General features: G+C 43.3%; 1 protein-coding gene across 2 annotated transcripts in view; it reads left to right on the forward strand.

The window, feature by feature from the left end:
• The window catches only part of ZNF318 (zinc finger protein 318), a 50667-nt gene that overhangs the window by 24890 nt on the left and 4007 nt on the right, over positions 1-21770 (forward strand). For both annotated transcript variants that reach the window (XM_077485455.1, XM_077485456.1), the window contains 6 exons: positions 1781-3352; positions 16810-16909; positions 17049-17293; positions 17493-17987; positions 18153-18243; positions 18332-18450. In XM_077485455.1, coding sequence (XP_077341581.1) covers positions 1781-3352; positions 16810-16909; positions 17049-17293; positions 17493-17987; positions 18153-18243; positions 18332-18450 — 2622 coding nt within the window. The remainder of the gene's footprint in view (positions 1-1780; positions 3353-16809; positions 16910-17048; positions 17294-17492; positions 17988-18152; positions 18244-18331; positions 18451-21770) is intronic.

Genomic DNA, 21770 nt, shown 5'->3' on the forward strand with positions numbered 1-21770 from the left:
GATGCCCGCGGAGATCGAGTCCGCGGCTCCCGCGACCGGACTCACTGGGGTCCCGACCAGCGCGGGAGCGCGGCGCGCTCCCGGTGGCAGGACGGCAAATTTAAAGGGACGTACATGTACGCCCATTTGCCTGCCTGTGCCATTCTGTCGACGTACATCGCCGTGCGCTGGTCAGCAAGTGGTTAAAGTGTAAATTAATAACTGTTTTTCAAAATGGTTGGTCTTTTTTTATTTTATTTATAGTGCAAAAAATAGATCGCAGAGGTGATCAAATGACACCAAAAGCTCTGTTTGTGGGAATAGAAAGACATACATTTTATTTAGGTACATGAGCGCCTGACTGCGCAATTGTCAAAGTAACGCAGTGCTGTATCGCAAAAAATGGCCGGGGGGGGGGGGGGGGGAGTGTGAAATTCCGGGGCTGAAGTGGTTCATTAAGTGGAAGATGAGGTTTATAAATACTCCTATTCCCCCACATCCGCTTATTCTACGATTTAACCACTTCCCGACCAGCGCACGACGATTTACGTTGACAGAATGGCACGGGCAGGCATATTGGCGTACATGTACGTCCAATATTCGATGCCGCCCTGCCATCGGGAGCGTGCTGCCGGCGGCACGCTCCCGCGCTGGTCGGGACCCGCGGACTCGATCGCCGCGGGCATCCCCGCGATCGTCTCATGGAGCGGCCGAATGGAGGAAATGCTGTGTAAACAACATTTTTCCATTCTACCTAGCAACTAGTGACGCTGATCTCTGCTCCATGTGATTGGAGCAGAGATCAGTGTACACTAAATTAAAGCCCAACCCCCCCCCCCCCAGTTAGTAACACTCCCCTAGGAACACTTAACCCCTACACTGCCACCTACTGGTTAACCCCTTCACTGCCAGTGTCATTTACACAGGAATCACTGCATTTATATAGCAGTGATTACTGTATAAATGACAATGGTCCCAAAAATGTGTCAAAAATGTCCGATGTGTCTGCCATAATGTCGCAGTCACAATAAAAATCGCTGATCGCCGCCATTACTAGTAAAAAAAAAAAAAAAAAATAATAAAAAATTAATAAAAATGCTATAAAACTATCCCTATTTTGTAAACGCTATAACTTTTGCGCAAACCAATCAATAATCGCTTATTGCGATTTTTTTTTTTTTTTTTTTTTTTACCAAAAATATGTAGAAGAATACGTATCGGCCTAAACTGAGGGAAAAAATGTTTTTTTTATATATTTTTGGGGGATATTTATTATAACAAAAAGTAAAAAATAATGTGTTTTTTTTTCAAAATTGTCACTCTATTTTTGTTTATAGCGCAAAAAATAAAAACCGCAGGGGTGATCAAATACCACCAAAAGAAAGCTCTATTTGTGGGGAAAAAAAGGACGTCAATTTTGTTTGGGAGCCACATCGCACGACCGCGCAATTGTCAGTTAAAGCGACGCAATGCCGAATCGCAAAAAGTGGTCTGGTCTTTGACCAGCAAATTGGTCCGGTCTGAAAGTGGTTAAGCTCCAGTTGCTGGTGTGGGAAGAATAAAATTACTTTTGAGCTTTCCAGAACAACATTGTGAGACTTAATTTTTATATAGGGAAAGTAATAAAACTAAAAACAAATTTAATGTATACAATTTAAGTGGTAAAAAATCTGTTTATTTTTAATGTGTTTGTGGTGTTGTTGTCTAAAGTTGTATGAAAAACTGTAGTAATGTCTGATTACTTAACATTTTTATATATTTTTTTTATTTTATTTTTTTCCCCTGTAATCCTCCTAAACAGGTTGACAGCTATTCAAGTCTAGGAAAGTCGTCATCAACTCTTCTGACCAATGTTGGCAATGTGCTCCCAGGAGACATGAGGACCAGTCAGATCTCTCCGTCAATAATTCAAAGATCCAGCTCTACGCTTGTAACTGGGATTTCTTCTGCTGCAGCAGGGGGGATTAGTCTGGCCACAAAAGAGGCACTTGCCAGTAACTCCCCTCTGAACCCTTCGCCTAATTCTACAGCAAATGACCCCCTAAACAGGCCACATACTTCTGCAGGCAATTGTTTGGGTTCTCCTGAAATTCCTTTCGGCTCTCCGACTTCTTTTCTAAATGCTAAGGAAGTCAGCAAAGGTCCATCTTTAGGAGACGGCTATTTGCCATTGCAGGGTCCGGTAATGTCAGAGAAGAAATTGGCAACCACTGCAGCAAGTTTCCCTGAAAAGAAGCAGGAACTTAAGAGGAGCCTCACAGAAATTGAAGAGGAGGAGAGATTTCTGTACGGGGACGAGGAGGAGAAGACCCCCGAGCCCAGCAAAGGGGCACCCATGCAGTCGACACCCATGCAGTCGACACCCATGCAGTCGACACCCATGCAGTCGGCACCCATGCAGACACCACCCAAGCAGACACCACCCAAGCAAACCCCACCAGCGAACGTTCCCAAGAATACACCTGATGAAAAGGAGTATGCCAAGATCCATGACCTACTTAAGACTATTGGACTAGATATTGGTGTGGCAGAGATTGGGAAACTTGCTGTGAGGACTCAAGAACGGCTTCATGGAAAGAAATTGATACCAAAAGTATCACCGACCCCATCCCAGCAGCCCCAGCAGCCCCAGAACACCATAGCAAGTCCTTCTGTAGCCAAGCCCAAACCTGAAGCAGAACAGAAGCAGAAGGTTGTGCCTAAAGTAGCAGCAAAGAACGAGAGACCTGTAAAGCAACCCATGATAAAAAAGCCTGCATCAGTTGCTCAGCAGACAGGACCTACCGTCAAAGAGAAGACACCGGCTGTAACACCGAAGACAGCTGCCGAGCAGAGCCAGCCTGCTTCCAAAATAGAAACAATAGGGCAACAGATTAGTACCGTGCAGTCACCCAGTGTTGGCTCGGTCCAGGCAATAAGCACTGTGCAGTCAATTACCACAGTTCAGACACCCCCTGTTTTAGTTCAGCCACCTCCAGTTGCTCCAGTCCCAGAGATGACCCCCCCTCCTATAAGCCCCTCCCAGGTTCCTATGTATTCTCCATACACCCCCTCGCCAATGATGCACAACTTTTCAGTTCCCCCTCCCTCATTTAACCCATTTTCACCTTATGTGTCATTCCCAACGTCCAACTGGACAATGTATCCCCCACCACCGGTTCACCAGCCGCCGCCTCCTCCCACTCATATACCGCCTCCAGTATCTTCCCCTCATTTACCTACCCCTCAAACTAACCCCCGCAGCAACCTACGCGTCATCGAAACACATGCAGATTTCGAGGCCGCAGCAAAGAATGAACCGAAAACCCCGACCACGGGGCTGCTGGCCAAACACGAGGCCGAACGTAGAAATAAAGAAGCCGAGAAGCTAAAAGTAAGTCTCTTCTGGTTTGATTCGGGGTGGAGGGTGGGGGGCGGACAGCATGAGTATTTTTCTTTACCATTGTTTCTTGATATTTTAAGCCAGCCGTACATACATTGGGGCTTATTTACTAAAGCTGAAGAGTACATAATCTGGTGCAACACTGCCAACCAATCAACTTCCAGGTTTTATTGTCAAAGCTTAATTTCACACGCTTAAGTTAGAAGCTGATTGGCTACCATGTAGAACTGCACCAGATTCTGAGTGCTTCAGTTTTAATAAATAAATCTCCCACATTGTTTGTTTATTTTATTTTTTTCCTTCCGGTTGCACAAACAAGGCCTATTGATAAATTTTTTTTTGTCAGCGGGGACTCTGTTGTCAAAATACACTGATCAGCGACTGCAGCCACTGATCGATAAATTTTTCAAAACAAGCTTGCTGAGGGGGAGCAGCTACCCATGTATCGAAATTCAGCCTTTCCCTGCTGAACGGGCTTCAGCTTTACAATATATTTTTTTGTTGATAATGCACTTTTTTCAGTCTCGCTGTCTTTCCTCAATAGCCTCCATAAAATATGGATGTAGTGGAAAAAATTCAAACAATGAAACGCGTTGGATCAAATGGTACTGGTCCCCATTTACACCTGCAAGTTAGCAATGCAAGAGACCCAGTGGCGGTTCCCAGCCATTGGCTATGGGCGGCAGCCACATTGAAAGCAATAGGAGACTGACAGCTCCTACAGCTAATCGTGGCTGTTAACATGTAATTATTTGTGGAGCTGAAGTTAGAAACTGGCTACCATACAGGGCTGCACCAGATGTTGCCCTGTCCAGTTTTGGTTAATCAGCCGCTTTGTGTCTAGGGCTGATCATTCGTAGGGAAGTCCTTGAACAATTAAATGTGGGAGCTGTTGGCTCTCCTTTACTTTCATCGGGGGTCCCATCTGCAGCTAATCGCCGGGAGCACATGCTGGGTCTCTAGCTTGTGCATGTGAAGGAGCCCTTAAACGCTTTGTTAAAAAGAGATGTATGGGCATTTAATTTTTATTTAAAAATTTTTTTGAAGAATCATACTTGCCTAGGTGGATGCGGAATTGGTCCAATGCTGCATATTTCACCTGGTGCCTCTAACTCAGAACAGTGCGAATAAACACCCCGAACGCTCGGTTCTATCTCGCTGGTGATTCAGTCACTGCTGTGTGCTTACTGGAGCTGTGGCAGGAGTGGCCGGCTCAGGCTCTTGGCAGCTCGTGGAGAGGCTGAGCCAGATGCCGGTCCAGGCATGTGTGCGGATCCTGACTTCATTGTCGCAATCTTTCTCATGCCTGGACAGCTCTGTGACACTCAGTAGGCAGCGGACTTCACCCTCCTGTCTGCTGAAAGCGGGTCACAGGAGTGCAAAACAAACTACTTCTGTGACCCACGGGAGAAATACAGCCAAACAAGCTTTGGTGGTACTTCTCCTCCTTTCAGAGATTAAACTTGCTGTTTTATCCCTCTTCCCTGAACTTCCAGTCAAGGAGCGTGCACTAATTTATCACTTGACCTGCTGACATAATGGGATTTGCATGTCTTGTGGTCCCCCTGCATGTTTCACTTACAGCACATGCTTTCTCTTGAACATGCTCCTGCAAAAACTGCCTGCCCACTAACTAGATGGCTTCTCCACCCTTCAGCCCTTGGATTGACAGTAGCCGTGGGAAAAAAGCTGGCAAATAAAGTTATTTAAAAAAAAAAAAGAACATTCACTCAAAATATAAAAAAAAGTACAAATTTTACCGTTTTTTTTCAGATGCTGCAGTCCTAAGCCCCTGTACACACGGTCGGAGATTTCGACAACCAAATCCGTCAGATTTTGTCCATCGGATCTTGTCCGAAACTTGCATACACACGGTCGGACTAAGTTGTCGAAAAATCCAATCCTTCAGAACGTGATGACGTAATTTCGTTACGACGGGACTATGTTCAGGCTAGTAGTCAATAGCTTTGATGTAGGAATTTGATCTGAGCATGCGTGGCACTTGGTCTGATCAAAATTCTCTACACACGATCGGAGTATGTCCAATCGAACCAGTTGGTCGGGAAATATTTCCAACATGTTGGAAAATTGGGTCAGACGGAATCAGTCCGATGCAGACCACACACAGTCGAATTATCTGACGACAGGGTCCGATAGGACACATTCCGACGGATTCTCCGACCGTGTGTACAAGGGCTTAGAGTTGGTGGGTAAAGCAACCATCTAGCTACTCAGCAGTCGTGCCCAGAGCTTTCGTGGCTCTAGTCCTGGCTGGGAGACCCCCCCGCTGGGCGGCGCGGCCACCCTGTGGAGACCCCCCCGCTGGGCGGCGCAGCCACCCTGTGGAGACGTGTAGTTTGCAGGAGATTCAACTTATTATTTTCAGGATAGAGGAACCTTAGGACTAGTTTACACTTGCTTCAAAACAAGACTTCAGACATGCTTCGTTAAAGCTCTCTGAACGCCAGTCAAGGCCCCTGTCACTAAATAAAATGGTTAGCTTACAGTCCTGTTTACACCTTGCTTTTGCTTGGTGCTTCATTTAGGCTTTTGTGGAGTATCGATGGGGCTTCGATGAGCCTTTGGTGTGGGTCCTTGATGAGGCTTCGTGGGGCTTCAAGCGAGCTTTGCCATAAACTTCTATGGAGGCTTTGAAGCACCACTAAAGCGACATGGAGTATAATTTTTGAAGCGAAGCCTAAGGAAAGCAGAATTAATTACTGTAAACTAAACTAACCATTTTATTTAGTAACGGAAGCTTTGACTGGCGTTCAGAGAGCTTTAACAAAGCGTGTTCGAAGCAAGTGTAAACTAGCCGTTAATGTGTGTTGACGTCAAAGCAAGTGTAAATGAGCCCTTAGAAGGAAAGCAGTCGCTGTCTCTGAGAGCATATAAGTGATGCTACAACTTATTTTATTAATGTAATATCACTTTCATCTTGTAGTGATGTCGGTATTCTCTCCCATTGCCTTTGGACATGGTGTCTATTGTGGCACTTTCCATGGTATGAGTTTTACAACCTTGACAGCTGATTGAAGTAGTCAATTTCAGTCATACATAGAGCTGGGTGATTTTCTTAAAAAAAAAAACAAAAAAAAAAAAAAACTTCAATTCGAATTTTTTATTTTTTTTTTTTGATGGACACTGCGCCGGTCCTGAGGAGCTGCGGGCAGGAGTTTTTAGGCAGGGCCGCGGCTTCGGCCTAGACTGAATCCGAGGCCTTGCCTAAAAACTCCTGCCCGCAGCTCCTCAGGACCAGTGTGGTGTCAGCCCTGGTCCTGGTGGGGAAAATAAATCAATTTGCTGAAAATTGGAATCGATTTGACTTCTCAATTCAAGATTCAAATCCTATTTTTTTTCCCCGGCCCTAGTCATACAGAATAAGATGAATGTACATGTCGATCTTTTTGGTCAAAATTGGAGAATAAAAGCAATATGCTTGCCCAGCGTTCTCTCCAAGTTGTATTTGGTCCCGAATGAACCACAGGTTCCAGTGGTACAATTCTTTGAGCAAGAGGAGCTTGCATTACCCCAAGATCTAAAACGGCATTGCCAGGAAAGGCGTCATTGTATATCACAACCTACAGAGATGTAAATGTATATGGAAAAAAATAAAATAAAATTTCTACCTACCTTTTCCATACTCCAGTACTGTCCCCAGTCCTATGCCGGCGGTCTTGATCTAAGCAGAACGACACTGTCATTTTTTCCACTTCCTGAGAGCTCAGCCTGTCATTTACACAAAGCCCGTGGGCAGGGGGGTGCTGCGTTTTTATTGCGCACACTGGGCTCACAACACTCCAGGACCGAGTGGTGCTAAAAGCTTTTTGTTGAACCAGCCACATGCTAAAATGCACTGTGTAGGGAGGGGGACACATAAACTTGTTTGGGTCAGAACAGAATAAGGCCCAATTCCATGTTGCTACATATACACGTGTGTGTATATATCTATCTAGCTAGCTACAGTTGTGCTCGTAAGTTTGCATACCCTGGCAGAATTTGTTTTCTTGGCCATTTCTCAGAGAATATGAATAAAACAAACTTTTCTTTCACTCATGGTTAGTGTTTGGCTGGAGCCATTTTATTATCAATCACCTGAGTTTACTCCTTTTTTTTTTTTTTTTTTTTTAAATCGTAATGACGACAAACTACCCAAATGACCCTGATCAAAAGTTTACATACCCCAGTTCTTAAAGTGGAGGGCCACCCTGAAAAAAAAAAAAATACATTAAAAATTAGAAAAAAATCGAAAAAGAAAAATGAAAATTTTTTTTATTTATTTTTTACTTACCAGAAATGCCTGTTGCTAGGCACTTAATCCAAATCTGCCTCTTCCTCCTCCGCGGAGATCTTCTCTCTTCGTCGCGTTGTCTTCTGGGTAATGGGTCGCGCTGTGTTCTGGGAACTGTGTGTCCTATTCACAAAGCGCTGCGCGACTCGCGCATGCGCAGTAGGAAACGGGCAGTGAAGTCGCAAGGCTCCACTGCCTGTTTCCCTTAGAAAGAATGGCGGCGCCGAGGGACGGGTCGGCCTCGGGCGGCCGACATCGCGGGCGCCCTGGACAAGTAAGTGTGATTATTAAAGCGGTTCTTCACCCTAAAGGGGAAGTTCCGCTAATCTTATCCCTCCCCCCTCCGGTGCCACAATCGGCACCTTTCAGGGGGGAGGGGGGTGCAGTTACCTGGATAATCCAGGTAACTGCACCCACTTCCGGCCAGACCGCCGCAGACCCCCGCAGACGCTCCGCCCCCCCCCCCGTTGTGTTCTGGGAAACACACAGTTCCCAGAGACACAGCGGGGGACCATAAGAGACGCGCAGCGCGACTCGCGCATGCGCAGTAGGGAACCGGGCAGTGAAGCCGTCATGATTCACTTCCCGATTCCCTGACAGAGGATGGCGGCGGTGGCAGCAGCGAGACGAGCGATCGCTCGTCATCTGCCGCCGACATCGCTGGAACCTGGGACAGGTAAGTGTGATTTTATTAAAAGTCAGCAGCTGCAATATTAGTAGCTGCTGGCTTTTAATATTTTTTTTTTTAGGTGCAGCTCCTCTTTAAGTCAGCAGCTGCAGTGTTTGCAGCTGCTGACTTTTAATTTTTTTTTTTTTTTTTTTTTTTAGGGCCCTCCTCTTTAATACCGTGTATTGCCCCCTTTAACATCAATGACGGCTTGACGTCTTTTGTGGTATTTGTGGATGAGGATCTTCTCAGATGGTAGAGCTGCCCATTCCTCTTGACAAAAAGCCTCCAGTTCCTGGAAATTCTTGGGCTGTCTTGCATGAACGGCACGTTTGAGATCTCCCCAGAGGGGCTCAATGATATTGAGGTCAGGAGACTGAGATGGCCACTCCAGAACCTTCACTTTATTCTGCTGTAGCCAATGACGGGTCGACTTGGCCTTGTGTTTTGGATCATTGTCATGTTGGAACGTCCCATGCTCAGCTTCCTGGCTGATGAATGGAAATGTTCCTCCAATATTTTTTGATAACATACTGCATTCATCTTGCCATCAATTTTGACCACATTTCCTGTGCCTTTGCAGCTCACACATCCCCAAAACATCAGTGATCCACCTCCGTGTCTCACAGTAGGGATGGTGGACCTTTCATCATTGGCCTTGTTGACTCCTCTCCAAATGTAGTGTTTATGGTTGTGGCCAAAAAGCTAAATTTTGGTCTCATCCCTCCAAATGACTTTGTGGCAGAAGGTTTGAGGCTTGTCTCTGTGCTGTTTGGTGTATTGTAAGCGGGATACTTTGTGACATTTGCGTAGTAATGGCTTTCTTCTGGTGACTGGACCATGCAGCCCATCTTTCTTCAAGTGCCTCCTTATTGTGCATCTTGAAACAGCCACACCACATGTTTTCAGAGAGTCCTGTATTTCACCTGAAGTTATTTGTGGGGTTTTCTTTGCATCCCGAATAATTTTCCTGACAGTTGCTGAAATTTTAGTTGGTCTACCTGACCGTGGTTTGGTTTCAACAGAAACCCTCATTTTGCACTTCTTGATTAGAGTTTGAACACTTCTGATTGGCATTCTCAATTCCATGGATATCATATATATATTTTTTTTATCCCTTTCCTGTTTTATACAGTTCAACTACCTTTTCCCACAGATCCTTTGGCAATTCTTTTGCTTTAAATAAGTGAGAAGGTGTCAGAGATGAAGCTGACACTATACCGCACATAAATGATAAAATGTGCAATTATGTGAAAAAAATACAAATATTTCGCTAAAAATACAACATAAATGTGAAAATGTGTCGATACTGAAAAGGTATCAATAACTAAAATGTGAGTCCCAGTGAAATAGTCCACATATATTGGATAGTAAACAAATGTTGTTGTTAATCTTCCCAACGAGGAGATCAGGCAATCTATGAATCAGATAAAATCGGAAATAACGGCTTGTCTGGAGTGGCTTCAAAGAATGGTTAAATACTCTTACCAGAGAGGATGGACTCATCTGTCATACGACGGTTGAGTCAACAGCGCTTGAGGTCCAGAAATGGAACCAATGGTAAGTTGATAGTAGTCCAAGCAGGTGGCTCAGCTGTCTCCAGATTGGGAGGGCTTCCAGTACTGGAAAACTGTGGTATACGTCTCTCAGGGCGACGGGATCCAATTAATCGCATTGGGGTGCCAACCCCAAATGTAGAGGATAGTTAGCAAGTAGGGGAAAAAGAGAAAAAAGGCTCCAAATGATGCAGATCAGATGGTAACCATTGGGTTTATTTTATAAAAAAGGGTCATAATAAGCTATAACAAAATTATGACATGTGATCACAAAAAAAAGCAATGTGGGGTGCCAAATGCAAGCCTGACGCGTTTCGACAACAGAGGTCTTCAACAGGGGCATATGCCCCTGTTGAAGACCTCTGTTGTTGAAATGCGTCGGACTTGCATGCCCAAATAAACCCAATGGTTACCATCTGATCTGCATCATTTGGAGCCTTTTTTTTTTTTTTTTTTTCCTACTTGCTAACTATCCTCTACATTTTGGGGTTGGCACCCCAATGTGATTGGATCCCGTCGCCCTGAGAGACGTATACCACAGTTTTCCAGTATTGGAAGCCCTCCCAATCTGGAGACAGCTGAGCCACCTGCTTGGACTACTATCAACTTACCATTGGTTCCATTTCTGGACCTCAAGCGCTGTTGACTCAACCGTCGTATGACAGATGAGTCCATCCTCTCTGGTAAGAGTATTTAACCATTCTTTGAAGCCACTCCAGACAAGCCGTTATTTCCGGTTTTATCTGATTCATAGATTGTCTGATCTCCTCGTTGGGAAGATTAACAACAACATTTTGTTTACTATCCAATATATGTGGACTATTTCACTGGGACTCACATTTTAGTTATTGATACCTTTTCAGTATCAACACATTTTCACATTTATGTTGTATTTTTAGCGAAATAATATTTGTATTTTTTTTCACATTATTGCACATTTTATCATTTATGTGCGGTATAGTGTCAGCTTCATCACTGACACCTTCTCACTTATTTAGCGCTACACTATTTGTTACCCTATATTCACTGAACTTTGAGTGTTGGCTGCTGATCTTCATTTTATCTTTAGCTTTTTTCTATCATAGCGCAGTGTTTTCCCTTTAAAATTAATTCTTTTGCTCTCCCCATGACTCAGAATCCAGAAAAGTCAGTGCAGCACTGGATGAAAGATGCAAGGGTCTGTCTGGAGTCCAGAAACTCATTGACCTTTTTTACACACACTAATTACACGCAAACAGATCACAGGTGAGGATGGTTACCTTTTTTAATAGCCATTCAAACCCCTTTGTGCCAACTTGTGTGCATGTTATCAGGGCAAATCGCCAGGGTATGTAAACTTTTGATCAGGGTAGTTTGGGTAGTTTCTGTTGTGATTATGATTTAAAAAGAGTAAACGGTTGATAATAAATGGCTTCGGTCAAACACTAACCATGAGTGAAAGATGTTGTGATATTCATATTCCCTGAAAAATGGCCAAGAAATCATAATTTCTGCCAGGGTATGTAAACTTATGAGCTCAACTGTATCTATCCGGCGTTAAAGAGTTGGGTATGAAGCCGAGATCGGTGGGGGGGGGGGGGTGGTGGGGGACTTCAAAACAGCACGAGGAAAATGTAACACTGCCCTTAGCACATGTTGTTTTACTGAAAGAGTAGTTTGTCAATCATTAAACAGTAAGAGAATTTAAATAAGAAATTCATCCTTCAAAACACTTTAATATATGCTATATTATCAAAAGTATTGGAACACCTGCCTTTACATGTATTTTCACTTTAATGAAACCCCAGTCTTAGTCCGGAGGTTTCAATATTGAGTAGGCCCACCCTTTTCAGCTATAACAGCTTCTAACCCTTGTGGGCAGCCTTCCCAGAAGAGTTGGAGTGTGTCTATGGGAATGTTTTGACCATTCTTCCAAAAGTGCATTTGTGAGGTCAGGCACTGATGTTGAACGAGAAGGCCCGGCTCGCAGTCTCTGCTCCAACTTGTCCCAAAGGTGTTCTATCGGGTTAAAGTCAGGACTCTGTGCAGGTCAGTCAAGTTCCTCCACCCCAAACTCTCCCATCCATGTCTTTATGGACCTTGCTTTTGTGCACTGGTCGAAATCATTTGGTGGAGGGGGTATTATGTAGGGCAGAGCAGTGGAGACGTGTTCTCTGGAGTGACAAATAACGCTTCTCTGTCTGACAATCAGATGTACGTGTCTGGGTTTGGTTGGCAGGAGAACAGTACTTGCCTGACTGCATTGTGCCAAGTTGTAAAGTTTGGTGGAGGGGGGATTATGGTGCGGGGTTGTTTTTCAGGGGTTGGTATTGGCCCCTTACTTCCAGTGAAGGGAACTTAAGGCGTCAGCATACCAAGACATTTAGGATAATTTCATGCTCCCAACTTTGTAGGAACAGTTTGGGGATGGCCCCTTCCTGCTCGAGCAGTATACAAAGTAAGGTCCATAAAGACATGGATGAGCGAGTTTGGGGTGGAGGAAATTGACTGGCCTGCACAGAGTCCCGACCTCAACCCGATAGAACACCTTTAGGATGAGTTGGAGCAGAGACTGAGAGTCAGCCCTTCTCGTCCAACAATAGTGCCTGACCTCACAAATGGGCTTCTGGAAGAGTGGTCAAACATTCCCATAGACCAGTGATGGCAAACCTTGGCACTCCAGATGTTTTGGAACTACATTTCCCATGATGCTCTGGTAGCTTGCATTGTAGTGGAGCATCATGGGAAATATAGTTCCAAAACATCTGGGGTGCCAAGGTTCACCATCACTTCCATAGACACACTCCTAAACCTTGTGGACGGCCTTCCCAGAAGAGTTGAAGCTGTTATAGCTGCAAAGGGTGGGCCAACTCGATACTGAACCCTACGGACTAAGATGCCATTAAAGTTCATGTAAAGGCAGAAGTCGCAATACTTTTGACAATATAGTGCAGTTCATTTGGGCCAAGCTGGCCCAAATTAACTATGACCCTCACTAACCTGAGAGGCAGCTGGATGTGCGGTATAAACCGTATACAGCTGCGCCCACATACAGCATACTGCAGTGTGTTCCAGGTATGAGCCGAGACTCCCTGTCTTATATAATACGATATTCCCACGCTACCTAATGTGTGCGTTTAACAATATGCTGCAATCCTTTTGCCTATTCCTTCAGGATTTATTGCAATTGTAGGGCACCTTCTTTTGAGTAGTTTTTTCACTTAATTTGTACACCATATGGATATAGTTTCTATCACTGTTCTATGAAGAATCATTTGAGTGTTTGATGTACTTTTATTGTCTTATTGATACTTTTTATTGTTTTCTCCGAAGAAATCGCAGGGCATGCAATGTTTTTTTTTTTTTTTTTTTTTTTTTTAATACTGCCTAGGATTGGATATATTTTGACCTTTTGAACGTTGCCTCTTTTTACCATATCTTTTATTGAGCACCTTTTTACACTTTATTACGCACAGTATTTAGGTTCATAGCACAGCACTACCTTCACTTTATATATTTCCTGCCTTATACCTACAACACAGATCAGTCTACAGCAGCAGCGCTCAGCCACTCAGAGCAAGCGGCGCATTCCATCACTGAATACAAAGCTTCCTCTGACTGGCCGAGTCAGATGTTGAGATCATCAGTCCACCTCTCTGCCAGTCAGAGGAAGCTTTGTATTCATTGATAGAGTAAACCTAGAGGCGATTCAGTTCGCTATACAAGTATTTAATTCATTCATTCATTCATTCAAACAATGTATTCTATATCAATGAATACAAAGCTTCCTCTGATTGGCAGAGAGGTGGACTGATGATCTCACAACCTCTGCCTCGGCCAGTCAGAGGAAGCTTTGAATTCAGTGATGGAATGTGCCGCTTGCTCTGAGTGGCTGAGCGCTGCTGCTGTAGACTGATCTGTGTTCCGGGTATAAGACAGGAAGTCTCGGCTCGCACCCGGAACACAGTGCAGTATGCTGCATGTGGCTGCAGCTACGTACAGTTTATACCGCATATCCAATGGCCTCACAGGTTAGTGAGGAACATGGTCCATTGGGGCCAGCTAGGCCCACACGAACTATGTAAAGTGTTTTGAAAGATAGAGTTCTTTTTTAAACATTATTAGGATGAACATAGATTTGTCCAACAAAGAAGGCAACACTCGCTGGAATTACCACAAAGGAAGTGAGATTTTGGTGCTCGGGCTCAGTGTTGTCCATTCACGCAAACTGTAGCAATAGCGAGGATAGATGTGTAAAGATATACTAAAGCACTGATGTGAAAGTAATAAAATATGTGAGAAAAAGAGTATAAAAAGATAACTAATATATCTGCAATTTATATATGTGAACTGATACACAAAAATAAAATGTTTAAAATAATTGCGCACCACCAAATTATGTGAATGATTCTAAACATGTAGTGAACCATAAAAAATGTGTGTGTGTGTATGTGTAATAGAGCAAAACTTTGCCACAAGTAAAGAATATCGCACGATTATAAAAACGCGATCTCGATTCTCTCCTCTGACGATCTCTCCCACTGAGAATAGGCGATTCTTTCATATAAACAAGTGGAGAGATTATCTGCTCACTCAGCTGTCAAAATAAAGCATCATGGCAATCTGCCAAGTTTAGAACTTGCATGAAACATTGTAACTAACTTCTTAGATCAAAGGCATAGAACTTCTTGTGTAAACAAATAATCTGGGCAGTCTGCCAAGCTTTCAACCATATGTAAATGCAGGAAGTTTAACCACTTCAAGTCTAAATCTTTTTCTGACACTTCTTAAGTTAAAATCAATATTTTTTGCTAGAAAATTACTTGGAACACCCAAACATTAATAAATAGAAAATGTTTATATATATATATATATATATATATATATATATATATATATATATATATATATATATATATATAAAATCTAATTTTAGCAGAGACCCTAGGGAATAAAATGGCAATTGCTGCAATATTTTATGTCACACTGTGTTTGCCCAGCAGTCTTTCAAATGCAATTGTTTGGGAAAAAATACACTTCAATAATTAAAAAAAAAAAACAGTAAAGTTAGCAAATTTTTTTTGTTTTAATGTGAAAGATGTTGCGCCGCGAGAATCGCGATCTATCTTTTAAGCAAAAAAAAATCTTGATTCTCATTTTAGTCAGAATCGTGCAGCTCTAACATGCAGGACCAGAAAATCAAGCCTTAATGAGTCTCCTGAGTAGGGATGAACTCAGGCATGGTCCACGTGCAGAGCCTACCAGGAAGTCGGCGCTGCGCTAATCACCGGCAGTGAGACATTGCCCCGATCTCTGCAGCCACGCATCGGGGCAACGTCTCGCTGCCTGTAATCAGTGCTGCACCGACTTCCTGGCGGCCTCTGCACGTGGACCATGCAAAGACGCCTGAGCTCATCCCTACTCCTGAGTAACAGATGGTTCATTCAGACATTTCACTGCTGATTCCCATGGATTAACTTCCAACTTTCAGCAGACTTCCATAACATGAAAAACAAAGAACAAGCAAGACCGCAGATAGTACAACAAAGTGATCCCTATTTAGTTAGGGTCAACCTTGCTCACGCTTCTCCGCAGACTAAATCTCATAATGATCAGTTGCATACAGCATAACACTCGGGTGCCCTTGAAAAAGTCGCATGTCTAGTGACGCAACTAGTTGGGAGGAGAAGCCTGTGACTTTACCAGCAGTGTTTTGTGTGCACTGTCTGCGTATTTGGAGATCCGAGCATTATGCTATATGCAACTGATCATTCCATATGCGATTTTAGTCTGCAGGGAAGCGTGAGTGAGGTTCACCCTAACTCAGTAGGGATCACTTTGTTGTACTATCTGCGCAATGGTCTTGCTTGTTCTTTGTTTTTCATGTTATGGAAGCCCTGCTGAAAGTTGGACGTTAATCCATGGGAATCGGCAGTGAAATGTCTGAATGAACCATCTGTTACTCAGGAGTCTCATTAAGGCTTGATTATCTATCTAGTCCTGCATATGTGAATTTATTGGCAGAGAATTTGGTCTGCACACAGTGGAGTGTGATATTCTTTACTTGTGGCAAAAGTTTTGCTCTATTGTCACTATTACATAGAAGGAATTTTTATATATTCTTTGTGTAATAAATGTGTATATATATTTTGTATGGTTCACTACACGTTTTATAATCTAATCATTCACATAATTTGGTGGTACACTGTGCAATATTAGTAGGTTAATATTAGCGCAATTATTCCTTTTTAAACAATAGCCAGGATAGGCAGCCGACAACTAGAATGATCCACACTGTAGCAATAGCAAGGATAGGCAGCTGGCAACTCGAACCATCCACAATTTTAGCAATAGCAAGGATAGGCAGCCGGAAACTGGAATCGTCCACATGCGATCATTATTTGCCACAGGGTTAGTACAGAACAAGAAAGCTTATGCGTTTTTGGCCCACGGTCATGGACGAAAATGTGTAAACTTTCTCTTTTCTGTATTCACCCTGTGGTAAATAAAGATTATCCAATGTGGATGATTCCAGTTGCCGGCTGCTTATCTTTGCTATTCGAATTTCCGGCTGCATATCTAAACATAGGTTTATATTCAGACAAAAGTGTAAATAAAGTGGGGACAGTCAATAGCCTACTTTTGGTCTTTTTCTGCGGTCACTGTTCTATGTTTTTATTTGCCTTGGGGCTCAATGCCCAAGACTTATCTTCTGACTGGTGGTAAGTGCCCCACATTGCAGGTTTCATTTGCACATCGACATCGGTCAGTGCCGTAATTGATGTATCATAACTTGTTAAACTACAAGAAGCAGTTCTAAGTGGCTTAAGTTCAAGGTAAGTGCGGACACTCCAGTGTTCATTTCCTTCACTTTTCTTGCCTGAGACTCATCTGGATTTTAATTTACTGAAATGTTGCTGTGTGGGGGAAAAAAAAATGCTTCTGTTTATTTAAGGTACTGGAGGAATTGGACGCACTCAAGCAGGATCTGAAAGCCAAAACCTTAAGCCTCAAAAATCTGAGCACAAAGGTGGAGCAGCTGCGTGTACAGCATGGTGAGGAACCCCCTTCCCTTTATCACTCCTACCATACAAGGACCAAGGGATGGGTGGGTCAATAAAACTGTATACATTCCATTGAAATGCTTCACGGTAATATGCTTACAGCCGCAATGTTGCTTTTATCGTGTCACAGGGATTCTCCTGCGGAAGAAGCGTCGGGAAAAAGATGGTCACAAGGACCCTCTCCTGGCGGAGCTGAGCAATGTCATGGATAGTGCCCGCAGGCAGATCAGTTCTCTGAACGGTGACATTTTTGAAACCAAGCATAAGCAACAGCAGTTGATCAAGGTGGCGGAGATCCTGGGTGCTACCCCCATGGATTTAGCAGACAAAAAGGAAACTTATAAAGAACGGGAAAAGAGCCCCCTCTCTCCTCGGGTGAGCAGTATTCAGAGGGCCTGTTCTTCAGGCAGCACTGAAATTATAACTTCTACTTTCTGTGGCTCTATATGTTTACTTTGATGTTTCACGAGCCATGTTTATATTTTGTGGATGTTATTCCATTTTGATTTTTTGTTTTTTTTTGTTTGTTTTTTCAGTTCTTCCTTGCTGAGATTGTTCTTTCTTTCTTATCTAGGACTCCAGTAGTGATGCAAAATCCAGTGGAAGCATCAATGATAAAAATGACTCCAAAGAGAGGAGAGACTCGTCACCTGCAATTGACAAAAAGGCTGACGTTAAGCCCAAGGGCAGATCAGATTCATCGGGGGACGTTTCCCCTTCCGCCAGCACTCGCTTGTCTGAAAAGGCTGAAGATGACGTAAAGCCTAAACCATCTTCAAGATCCCCAAAACGCAGATCTGACAGGAGGAGTGACTCAGAAAGCAGCTCGTCTAGCTCGTCCGATTCTGAGGAAAGCGAGAAATCATATGACAAATCAAGGTCAAGAAGTCCACGATCTAGTGCTCCTCCTTTAAAGGTCTCCCCCAAGAAAGAGGACCCATCTCCTTTTGAGGTCGGGGACATATTTGAGTATTATGATTCTGGGGGACATTGGTGCGAGGACTGCAATAGCTTGTGCATGAATGTACTCGAATTTCTCCTACATTTCCACGAAAAGAAGCACCATGAGGTACGCGGATCAGAGGATTGACATTATTTCTCGGGTTGGCAGGTGGAGGGGAATTTTTGTCTTTATTGTGAATAAATTGTGGTACTGGGTGCACACATGGTAAGCTTATTTATAAAACCTGTTTAAAGTCTCCAACATATCTGTATCTTTTGTGTACTGCAATAGAGTTTGAAGCAACCGCAAAGGCCCTGGGTGAAGACCAAAAAGACTGAAGTCAGTAGTCCAAAGAGGCAGAAGGTGACTGTCGCTCTGAAAGGTGAGTCGCCCTGTGTACATGATCAGTAAATGCAGCAAGAGCTCAGTCATGTTGTGTGTCCCTGACATTTCTGTACTTGACCCCCTAGGTGCAGAATTCATGGTTCCAACTAAAGGCTATTACTGCTCACTTTGCGATCAGTCCTTTCCAGATCACGTAGAAGCTGATGAACATCTCCGAACATATTCTCACAATGAAAAATTCAAGGTTTGTTTTGTTTTTTTCCATAAGTCTTCCATGGCTCCAGAAACTGTACATGGTTGGGGTGAAGGAATGCAGGAAGATTGACAAGATGAATATGCAGCAGTGGTGTGATGTTGGTTAAAGCTGAACTTTGTCTTTAGTCACACCTGTAGAAAGTTCTCTCCTATGTTAAAACTGACTACTCTCAATTCCTTACAAACTTGCATTTCTACTGTATATTCTTTGAACCTGCAGCAGATGTTTTGAGCCTACGTTAATTTACTGTCTGAATCACTTTAGTTGCTTTTTCTCGTGATCTGTACTGTTGTTGGCCCTCCTCTTACAGCTAATAACTTTCTCTGCCTTCAGTAATTTATGGTCTTTATCGCAGGCTTAATCTTTAGTGTTTGTCAGTCACTACTCCTATTCCCAAGTATTATATGAAAGAACACATCCCTGGCCTGCTCCTCCTTACTGGCCACTGGGTGCTACAAAATGTTTCTGCGCAAACTGTTAAGTTGCTGTGTTAAATAATCTAGCAACTGATCAGCAGTGTTCAGTGGGTCAACGGGAAAGGGTGTCTAAATGGATGCTGGTGATGTGTTCATGTAATGCTTGGGAACTGCAGTATAGCGACTCGGAGCCACCCATTAGGGTGGTCTTCATTTATCTAAGATCCTGCCAAGAAGCATTGGACTGCTTTGGGAGGGCCTTTGAGAGCAGATCTGAGGAAGGGTGCAGTAACATTTTACAGGAGCCTGCTGGTCCTTGCCACCAGTTTTGATCTTACTACAGAGCCAGAAAAAAGACCAAGATTGATATCACCAGGTCTGGAGGAACGTCTTGAAAGCAAAACTGATTGATAAACTTAAATTGCATGTTGATCGTTGGAGGAACAAGGGACGGTATTCTATGCCTACATTAAACATCCGTTTTAAGAAACTTTGAAGAGTACTAATAACTCTACATAAAATGAACGATTCCCGATTTTTATATTGCTTTGGGAATGGCATTGCTGTCTCTTATGCCTTGTACACCCGGTCTCAAATTCAGACGGAAAAGGACAGATCGGATTATATTGTCAGAAAATCCGATCGTGTATGGGCTCTATCTGACTTTTTTCCGACTGAAAAAAAATTAAGAGCAGGATCTCAAATTTTCTGCCAAAAAAATCAGATCGGACTTTTTCCGATCGTTTATAGAGAATTCCGATCGGACAAAGTGCCACGCATGCTCAGATCAAATTACGAGACCAAAGCTATTGGCTACTAGCGTCAGCGTAATCCCGTCATAACTAACGTCATCACGTTCCGAACGATCAGATTTTCCGACAACTTTGTCTGACCGTGTGTATGCAACACCAGTTTAGGACAAAATTTTGTTGTCGGAATGTCCGACCGTGTGTACAAGGCATAAGAGTTTCTGTATTTTGTATTGCTTCACCCAAGCTTGGATAAAAGAGGAGGGTGCATGAGTAGTGCTACAAGTGGTAGCACATTTCTTATTGCAGCCAGGAAAATTTAAATGGTGTGCACCTTAAGGCAGACAAACCCCCCCTCCCCCAAACCGAAAAAACAAGCTGAGCTGTAAACACATTTCAGTCATATGCTAAATGTGTAAAATTCAACTTGCATTTCATTCTCCTTTTTCGAGGCACTTGTGACATAGGCAGTGCTTCCCAGCGGGTCCCCTGGGAAGGTTACGTCGCCAGAGCCCTTTTAGGGATGTCTCCTGGGTAAACTTGGAGATTTCGGGGGTAAAAATTCATTTTTTCCGCCCGCGGATGATGCCATGGTGATCTTGTGCATGTTGTTGTTTATACGTTGCCTTAGCTCCAGCATTGAGGGTCCAGTCCAGTGGCATAAGGATGCACACCCTGTCATTGTATAAGCCATAAGTAACCACACCAGATCAGTGCAATCGCAAGATTAGATGTGGAGATCATTAGTGGGCTCGCCCAGAGGGCAAGAAAGAAGTCTGCCACCAAATACGTAATATTTCTAAAATGGCAGCTTGGGATTTCAAGCATGGTGTGGACAGAGACTTTCACATATACAGATCCTTAATAGGATCAGCTTCGGTGTGCGGCGGTTTCTTTTATCCTAAATGTTGGTTTAGTATAATGAGTGAGGGGGGGAAAGGGTCTGCTTTATAACTTCCCTTTTAAACAATGGTGTTTTAAAACTCAGAAAACTTCTTGTCTGCCATGTTGGGACATTTCTGCAGCCCTCAACCGCCCAGTTCTGATGTGTTCCTCTCCGCTTTTCTTGTATGATCCTGCAGAGGACCATTGACTAGCCTTTGTTTTCACATGACTTGCCTACCCCCTGATGGGCATTAATTTTGGAATGGAAAATGCAGCTTTGTAAGTGCTTCCAGTTCAAGTGAGCAAAGCCTGATCGTGTATTCTGTGTTGAAGAGCAACACCAGTGTTCAGATTGGTTGATTCTCTTTTTTTCAACAATCTTGAGACCAAGTTCCTATGGTTTTTGTTACTGGATCAGCACTGGAGGGAGCCCAGAGCAGCAGTTTCTGTAGAAACGGTAAGTATTTTTAGCTTTTTCTATTTTAAATGTATCCATTAAAGCATTGTGTGGGTATGGATCCACCTCCAAATACGGTAAATTAATAGGCCTATTTTTAAATATTTAGATACTGTGCTAGAAAGTTCTGGTTCCTGGCATTCAAAATACAATTGTCCCTGGTCTAAGGGCCAGTTCACACCACATGCAGTCACGTGCGTTTTTTTTTTTTCTTTACTGTATTAAAAAACGCATGGAAAGTAGAACACGCTGCATTTTTCCTGTACTGGAGCACTATAAAATGCATTGAAACACACACATGTCCTTAAGGAAAAGGGGAAAATGCACGGGAATGCCCCAGAACGCATCAAAAACATGCATGCAGAAAAGCATCTGGAATGCACCTGGACTGCTTTTCTATGCTGTGAACTGGCCCAGAGAATCGGATGTACAGCAGATCTCTGGATGGCAGCCAATGTAGTTAATATAAATTTCACAAAGACTTTCCACATCCAGCCAGGAGCTGTATACTTGTAGAAATGTGGCAAATTATATGCAAGTTCAATTTTATTTTTATTTTGGATATAGCAGGGGAGCATTGTAACCCCTGTCCCATTCACAAGAAATTTCTCTTTACTTCCTGTTGACACACAAGAGAGGGAGTTTCACAAATGGGGTGAATCTTGAAGACAGGTTATATCTTTTAGATGTACTTTAGGGCTGAATGCGGTATAGAACATGCAGGAGGCATACCTTTTTTATTGTGCCTGTCTTCTCATTTCCTTTCTATATCCCAAAGTGCTGGTTATCCCCCAATATCTG

The sequence above is a fragment of the Lithobates pipiens genome, unplaced genomic scaffold, assembly GCF_037356315.1.
Source record: "Lithobates pipiens isolate NorthernLeopardFrog02 unplaced genomic scaffold, aLitPip1_a1.2 Scaffold_18, whole genome shotgun sequence".
NCBI classification, from domain to species: Eukaryota; Metazoa; Chordata; class Amphibia; order Anura; family Ranidae; genus Lithobates; species Lithobates pipiens.